Source organism: Idiotropiscis lumnitzeri, chromosome 5, assembly GCF_059441095.1.
Source record: "Idiotropiscis lumnitzeri isolate Australia: NSW breed Sydney's pygmy pipehorse chromosome 5, RoL_Ilum_1.0, whole genome shotgun sequence".
In the NCBI taxonomy this organism is placed as follows: Eukaryota; Metazoa; Chordata; class Actinopteri; order Syngnathiformes; family Syngnathidae; genus Idiotropiscis; species Idiotropiscis lumnitzeri.
In genome coordinates this window covers 37001-45381 of record NC_142395.1, presented here as the reverse complement: position 1 = coordinate 45381, position 8381 = coordinate 37001, and the positions used below count along the sequence as shown (strand labels likewise).

Sequence of the window (8381 nt, the reverse complement as noted above, 5' to 3'; positions counted from 1 at the left end):
AGGGAGCAGCCCAGGACAGAGCTGGCCCTCCTCACCAGTTTGTCCAGTCTCTTTTTGTCTCGGCCCGAGATGCCTCCTGCCCAGGAGACCACTCCATAGAAGATGACTGATGAAACCACCGAGTCATAGAAGTTCCTGAGGAGTGTTCCCCGAACGCCAAAGGACCTCAGCCTCCTGAGTAGGAAGAGTCTGCTCTGACCCTTCCTATAGAGAGCGTCTGTGTTGTCGCTCCAGTCCAGTTTATTGTTCAGATGAACACCCAGGTACTTGTAAGTTGAGACCCTCTCAACGTCTGTTCCCTGGATATTCACTGGTGCAGGTGGAGAGTGCCGACGCTTGCGGAAATCCACCACCAGCTCTTTGGATTTCCCAGCGTTGATTTGGAGGCGGTTCTGCTGACACCAGTCCACGAACCCCTGCGTAACCCCTCTGTACTCCCGATCGTCATCGTCAGTGATGAGGCCGACAATCGCAGAGTCATCAGAGAACTTCTGCAGGTGACAGGTTGTGGAATTGTATTTGTAGTCCGAGGTGTAGAGGGTGAACAGGAAGGGAGCCAGCACAGTTCCCTGCGGCGCTCCCGTGCTGCAGAGGAGCACGTCAGACACACAGTCCTGTGTTCTCACGTACTGTGGCCGGTTTGTGAGGTAGTTGTGAATCCATGTGATGAGGTGGTGGGCCACTCCCGCCTGCTCCAGCTTGTCTCCCAATAAGGCGGGCTGGATGGTGTTGAAAGCACTTGAGAAATCAAAGAACATGATCCTCACCGTGCCCCCCGCCTTCTCCAGGTGGAAGAGTGAAGTGTGGAGCAGGTAGATGATGGCATCATCCACACTGATGCCAGGCTGGTATGCAAACTGGAGTGGGTCCATTGAGGAGCTGACCAGGGGGCGCAGATGGACGAGGACCAGTCTCTCCAGGGTCTTCATCAGATGAGACGTCAGCGCCACTGGTCTGAAGTTGTTGAGCTCCTTCGGATGGGGTGTCTTTGGAACCGGAACCAGGCAGGATGTTTTCCACAGCTGGGGGACTCTGCCCAGCTTCAAGCTCAGGTTGAACATGTGCTGGACGATTCCACACAGCTGGTCTGCGCAGGATTTGAGGAGCTGGGAGCTGATCCCATCTGGGCCTGCCGCCTTCCTCGCCTTCATCTTCCTCAGCTGGTTCTTCACCTGAGATGTTGTGAGGAACAAGGCTGAGCAGGAGGAAGTGGTGGTTGTCTGATAAGGCTGGGAACTGGAGCCTGTGGAGAGAGAGAGGGGCGAGAGAGGGGGAGAGAGGGTCTTGTTCGCAGTGGCAGGAGGGGTGGGTGGGGGCTGCGTCAGGGAAGCCTGAGCGGGGTCAGACATTTGATCAAACCTATTGAAAAATAGGTTCAACTCATTTGCCCACTGAAGCCCCCCCCCCTTCTGGGTCTTACCTGCTTGTCCGTGGCCTGAGATGGTCTTCAGGCCCCTCCAGACATCCCTGGCCTTGTTCCGCTGCAGTTGTTCTTCCATCCGCATCCTGTAGGACTTTTTCCCCTCTCGGATCCTCCTTCTCAGCTGACGCTGCACTCTCTTCAGCTCGTCCTTGTCGCCTGACACAAAAGCCCTCTTTTTCTCCTTCAGGAGAGCTTTAATGTCCGGTGTGATCCAGGGTTTGTTGTTGGAGAAACATCTTACAGTCCTGGTGGGAATGGTGTTCTCCATGCAGAAGTTAATATAGTCTGTAACTGTGTCTGTTAGACCATTAATGTCCTCACCGTGAGCTTCGCTGAATACCTCCCACACAGTTGTGTTGAAACAGTCCTTCAAGGCCTCCTCGGCTTCTCCGGACCATCGCTGAACTGTGCGTGTCACAGCTGGCTGCCTGCGGACGAGAGGTTTGTACACAGGCAGGAGAGCAACCAAGTTGTGGTCAGCTTTGCCCAGCGGGGGGAGGGGCAGTGACGTGTACGCCTCCTTGGTGTTGGCATAGAAGAGGTCCAATATTTTAATGTCTCTGGTTTGGCATGTTACATATTGTGTGAATGAAGGCAGAGAGGAGGAAGGAGAAGCATGATTGAAGTCACCAGAGATAAGGAACAAGGCATTTGGGTGCTGTGTTTGTAGCCTGCTCACAGCTGCATTCAGTACATCACAGGCTGTCTCACCGTTAGCAGAGGGAGGCACGTACGCTGCCACCGCGATCACATGACTGAACTCTCGCGGTAAATAGACCGGACGCATGCTAACAGCTATCATCTCAATGTCCCGACTGCAAAGTTGATCCTTAACAGTTATATGCCCAGGGTTACACCATCTATCATTAACAAACACAGCCAGCCCTCCCCCTTTTCTCTTACCGCTCTCCAGTGTCCTGTCCGCGCGTAGTATTTGGAAGCCGTCCAATTCCACGACGGCGTCCGGCGTTAGCTCTGTTAGCCACGACTCCGTGAACACCAGCAAGCTAGCCTCCCGGACAATCCTCTCGTGCCGGGTTAGCGCTGTTAGCTCGTCCATTTTGTTGGGGAGGGATCGAACATTCCCCATAATAACGGACGGGAGGACGGGGTGATAACGTCTCCTCCTTGCCTGGCGTTTAGCCCCCGCACGACATCCCCGTCTCTTCCTCCTCAGCTCGCGGGGAATATCGGGTCTCGCTCCGGGAGCCCACGCGGGGTTAGCACGGAGTGCTAACAGCTGATCTCTTGTGTACACGATCGATCCGTAGCTCCGAGTTTCGTCTCCGGACACGATCGCGCAAAAAACAGCCCCCAACAGTAGTAAAACCACCGCAAGTTGGATGTCCATTGCTGAGGTGAGGTAAAAATAAAATAAAAAAGGGTAAAGGGAAAAAACACACGAAAAAGACTCAATAGTGAGCCACGCTGCTGTAAACAGGCAGCCACTCGCGCGGCGCCGGAACCGATGCATGATATGTACAATAAAAGCATGAGGGCTAAAACCACATGTTTAATGGTAACTTGCGAGCGTTTACTTCCTCGTCGGCGAGGACTTACGCTCGCGTGTAATTGTACAATAGAGGCGGCCGGACGAGGAAGTCAGCGAGCAAGCTCGCGTCTAACTGCACATTTACGCGACATTTTCTGCCCGCAAGATGCATGATATGTACAATAAAAGCATGAGGGGTAAAACCACATGTTCAATGGTAACTTGCGAGCGCTTACCTCCTCGTTCGGGGGGATCTGGTGAGGACTCTCAGCTGCTTTGGCTATTGTCCGAAGGCAGGCGATGCAGGCCGCAAGGCACGCGCACCCTCTTTAGACGCCGTTTTGTTGTGACGACGACGAAGCGTCATCCTCTCAACCAAAGCGTCTCCATCGCCTTGATGCTTTTAGGAAGCTTTTTTTTACAAAAAAGCATTCCTCGATCGTCATTTGCTTGGAGGATTTCATTGCTAACGCTACTAATGCGACTGCTGCTAGTGCTGCCGATGCTGCTGCTACCCACGCTGCTCTCCACACTTATAAGTCTACCCCAGGATCCCGCCCCCCCATTTGTACCTCTGGCGCAGATTCAAGGCGGATCTTTTGCACCTCTGCCCCCTGCTGGGTGATTTTTACATGATTCACAATGCGGACAAGGCTGATTCTCAGTCAGAGGTTGCATCAGACCCTTATGTACACTATGACGTAAAAAAGACAGGAAACGTACTTATACGTCTTTGGTAGAGGGCGCCATTGCATTAAAAGACGTCTTTGTACGTCTAAGGGAGTAAATGAGTTGAACAAAGTACAGGGTCCTTCACCTGACTACAGATGATCCTCTGGGGACTTTATTTGGTTTTAATCACTTTTGGGGTCTGTATCTATGCACACTCCCTGGTTTTGCTACCTTCCTGGGTACCAGTCACACAAACGTCAGACGACTCAGCACATACCGACTGTCTCAGCACTACACACTTTCACTCCAAGGCAGTGCTGTGAACCAACTTACTGACAAGAGGTAGTATTTAGAATTTTAAAAAGTGCTTGAAAGGTTTTGTTCATGTAAAACCAACAGATTATGACATTATTATTATTATTTAAATCAGTATTAAACAGCATCAGCATAGGTTAAAGATATTATACAGACTATATACGATAAAAAAATACTAAACCACCCTTGCTTTTCCGTCATTTCTTGTATAAGTTAACACACAGATGTATAACATTTGTTTATACAAATATAACGATTAAAAAGTAGCTGATTAGAGTTTTAATTTTGTATTCATTAATCTGTAATAAAAATGGACATATTTTGGTTAATAAAATTAACAAGAAATAAAAGTAAAGGGTGTTCTAATACTTTTTTCAAGATTGTCCTAACATACATTTAATGTTTACAGTATATGTCTTCGGAAGAAGCGCAGCATTAGATTTTTTTTTTGTTCTCTCTCTTTGACTTCTGAATTTGAATTTCTGTCACAGATGTGCTTGAATTCTATTTTGGATGATTTGTGTTAAACTGCACAAATATTTGAAGAGCCATAGAATTCAAGAATCACACCAGTGCTGCTACTCCTCCGAACGGGTGAACGCCCTTGATTAACAACCTGCGTTGAGGTGGCTTTTGAGATTCGTGGTGTGGGAGAAAAATCTCTGAAGGCATTCTTAGACTTCAAGAGAGGGTCCACAATTTTCAAAGATTCACTTCCGTCTGAATCAGAGGCCTCACTTGTATCCGGAATATATTCATCTCCACTGTCATCTGAGTTGGAGTAATAATGCTTATCCATTCCAAAGTCAGCCTGTTTTTTTAATCTAAAAAACAACAACAACAACGAAATATAAAGGATAGAAGGCAGGAGACCAATAAAATATATGCAATTTGCTTGTAAGATTCCCTGAAATCTATATGGGTTGTTTACCTGTATACTTTTGGTCCTCCTGAGCCTTGGGATAGTAATATGGTCTGGGTCTGAGGCACAAAGTTCAGGGGCAGGATTTGACAATGATTCGTCAGAATCTGTGTCGTTATTCCAAGGAAGATTCAGCCCATATTTTTTGTCCAATGGAGGAGACTGGGTTGCATCAGAGTCCAAGAGAAAATTGAGAACCCATTAAATACTTAATCCCCAGAGGAATCTGCACAGAAAAAGGTCTTAATTCTATTTGAAAAAAAAAAAAAACTAAAATATTGATGAATGATATTATGACAAAATAATGTAATAACAAAATTAGAATGATTTTAGGAAATTATTTGCAAAACCAAAACATTGTGGTACGATAATAATGCATATAATTATTCTACGCAGCTATATTTAACAAAAACACTTAATTGACCGTAACAAAAAGCTCCCGGGAGGAAAACTACATTAAATGTTTTTTTAACAGGGCAGTGAAAATATTGGAAAATAAAAAAAATAATGAATAAAATAATATGAAAAAAGAATTCAATGTGTATCGATGGACCCATATGAAATACTTATATCTCTATGTACTTATCAGCCATATCGCCCAGCCCAATATGTAACTGCAACTTCAAAACCTCGGGCCATAACAGGATTGTAACATGGGATGCATATCTTCATTCCTAAATTTGTAGATCCCGAGGAGGCTGCTCAATGGTCCTGGTAATGTAAACCTCAACCAATTCGGTCACAGCCAATGTTCTCCATCCTTGTTAAGAAGTTTTGAAATGATTTAATAGATATACTATTGCAAACTATACCAGAATTTTATACATTTTAAACTTTTGATCACAATTTTACCTATTTTCTAAAAATCTGAAGAATCCACATGCCAAATCACCTGCTGTGGACACATAGGTTCTGTTCTGACAGATAATTCAGTTACAGGTTGTGTACTTAAAGCCAATAAGAGGGCAATGCAGCAGTCGACAGCCTGACGAAAGCTTAAGTCTCCCAATGAGAGAACTGTAGTGGCTGGTAGGTTCTTAGATTGTAACATAGTAAAGACATACACTACGCATAACTGTATATCATATGATGATGAGGGAAAATATTATTAGCTACGATTTATGTCCAGATATATTAGAAAACTTGTCCAACCAGCACAGGTCTATCTAACTGTAATTTTAACATCTCAAGACACGACAGGATGACCACATGATACGCATACCTCCTTTTCAGAGTCTGTCAAAACTTGAGAAGGCTGCTTCGATGTTCTGGTGGCATCAACCTCAGCCGATTCAGTCATTGTCGGTTGTCCTCCATCCTAATGAACAAGTTGAATATTAATTTAATGAATTAAAAAAAGAAAATGGATCAGAATTTTACACATTTTAGGCTTTGGCCACCCAAAACAAAAACTAACAAGTTCACGAATGAAACAAAACCAATTACTTTAGCGCATGACAATTAATCTTCAGTAGAGATATGTTGTGACTGATATTTCAGTCACAGGTTGTCTTTTGAACGCCACCAGGGCCGCAATGGAGCACAGGACAGCCAAAAGTCTTCTTGTCGGACACCTGTAGTGGCTGGTAGGTTCTAAGATTATAACATAGTAAAGGCACATACAACTCCTAACTGTATTTCATATGATAATGAAGGAAAAGATGATTAGCTATGATTTATGTCAACAATAAAAATGGCTCTACGGGGTCCCCACGAACGCAAACCTGACAGTTGGGTGTCAGATGGCCAACATACCTGACTCGCAATTCAACTCAACTGGACCCCACAACACAAGAAAAAGCTGAGTGAGCCTCAAACCAGACATACACATTCACTGACAAATATCCTGTGACACCAGATATATTAGAAGTCTTGTCTAATCAGCACACGTCTATCTAACTGCAATTTTAACATCTCGAGACACGACAGGATGAGCACACGATACGCATACCTCCATTTCTGAGTCTGTAAAGCCTGGAGGAGGCTGCTTCGATGTTTTAGTAGCATCATAAATTTATTGAATTAATTATATTTGAGGTTGGATTAGATTTTTACACATTTTAAGCCTTAGCCACCCAAAACAAAACATAAGCTCATGAATGAAATAAAACTAATTAATTTCGCCCATGCCAATTAATCTTCTGTAGACACGTGTTGTGACCAGTGTTGTTTTTGGCAGGCATTTTAGATTTTGTCCAAGTCATTTGGACAAAGTGCTGATTTGTTTACATCACATTTAGTCATCCCAATTCGTTATAGTTTTAGTCCAGTTTTAGTCAACGAAAACTAAAAAAAGGGTTTTAGTCCAGTTTTAATCGACGGAAACGCAAAAAAAGTTTTACCCTAGTTTTCGTCAATTTATTCACAAAGGTTTTAGTCCAAGCGGCACGGTGGCCCAACTGGTTAGCATGATGGCCTCACAATATTGAGGTCGTAGGTACGATTCTGGCTCCGGCCTTCCTGCGTGGGTTTCCTCTGGGTAATCCGGTTTCCTCCCATATTCTTAAAACATGCATGGCAAGTTGCTTGGACACTCTAATTGCCCCGAGGCATGATTGTGAGCGTGGATGGTTGTTCGTCTATGCATGTCCTGCGATTGGCTGGACACCAATTCAGGGTGTACCTCGCCTACTGCCGAAGACAGCTGGGATAGGCTCCAACACCCCCCGCGACCCTAGTGAGGAGAAGCGGTACAGATAACGGATGGATGGATGGATGGATGGGTTTAAGTCCATTTGAGTTAAAACAAGGCATTCAAGGTTTCCACCCAATAACAAAGACTTTTGGATGGACTACTAAGGATTCTTCATCACAAACAGAAAAAAGTGGCAACAGTGGAATCAATACTCACTGCTCCAAAATAAGCAGAGAAGCAAAACATTTTGTTGGGCAACTGTTGTGGCTTTATTTCACTAAAAGCAACATAAAATAATTTATGAACCACATGCTAACAATTTTGTCTAGTCAACGAAAAAAATTCATGTACATCACGTCATGTTTTCGTCATAAAAGAACCTCGTATAGCTTGTCATCGTCATTAAAAAAGGGGCGTTAACGAAGTATTTTCGTCATAGTCATCAGTGACGAAAACAACACTGGTTGTGACTGATATTTCAGTCCCAGGTTGTCTCCTGAACACCACCAATTGGGCAAGGGCGCGCAGGAAAGCCTGGGGTCTTCTATTTTTACAGTATAGAAAGGCTAAATATCAAATTGAAACAGTGTTTTATATCATGAATATACAGGGTTGGTGCTGGTTCTGGTAGGGAAACCACAACATAAAGATGTCCTTAATTAGTTCCACAATGGGGATATTTGCAATATGGCATATGATGGCCTAACAGGGCCACCGCCCAGAAAGGAGTAACGCAGAACTTTGTAATACTGTCACTCCCTGACCAGTTCGTTGTTCCTGCAGAGCCAAACTTTGACTCAGACCCACAAATTTGAATTACAGATAGTGGACAATGGAGAACTCCCCCAGTCAGTCAGCATGTTCAACTTCCATAGAAACCTCACATACATTTATTAGATTGCCAAACTAATTGGAAACTACA

The 8381-nt window shown here is 44.8% G+C and overlaps 1 protein-coding gene across 1 annotated transcript; it reads right to left on the bottom strand.

Annotated features, from left to right (window-relative positions):
• Positions 1-3763: 3763 nt before the first annotated feature.
• On the bottom strand, positions 3764-7339 carry LOC148335951 (uncharacterized). The gene is made up of 4 exons (XM_088297041.1): positions 7246-7339; positions 6047-6142; positions 4834-4986; positions 3764-4726 (listed from the first exon to the last, which is right to left on the bottom strand). Exons 1-4 carry the CDS (start codon positions 7321-7323, stop codon positions 4709-4711), a joined length of 345 nt encoding a protein of 114 aa, XP_088153167.1. The 5' UTR covers positions 7324-7339; the 3' UTR covers positions 3764-4708.
• Between the last annotated feature and the right edge of the window lie 1042 nt (positions 7340-8381).

What these genes read in the sequence shown, in the direction of transcription:
- LOC148335951 (XM_088297041.1), bottom strand. Translation starts at nt 7,323, where the DNA reads ATGGGAGGAAACCGGATTACCCAGAGGAAACCCACGCAGGAAGGCCGG. An exon ending in GTACCTACGACCTCAATATT is followed by an intron (nt 6,143 to 7,245) that starts GTGAGGCCATCA and finishes CTTGTTCATTAG; the next exon opens with GATGGAGGACAACCGACAAT. An exon ending in TGACAGACTCTGAAAAGGAG is followed by an intron (nt 4,987 to 6,046) that starts GTATGCGTATCA and finishes GATGCAACCCAG; the next exon opens with TCTCCTCCATTGGACAAAAA.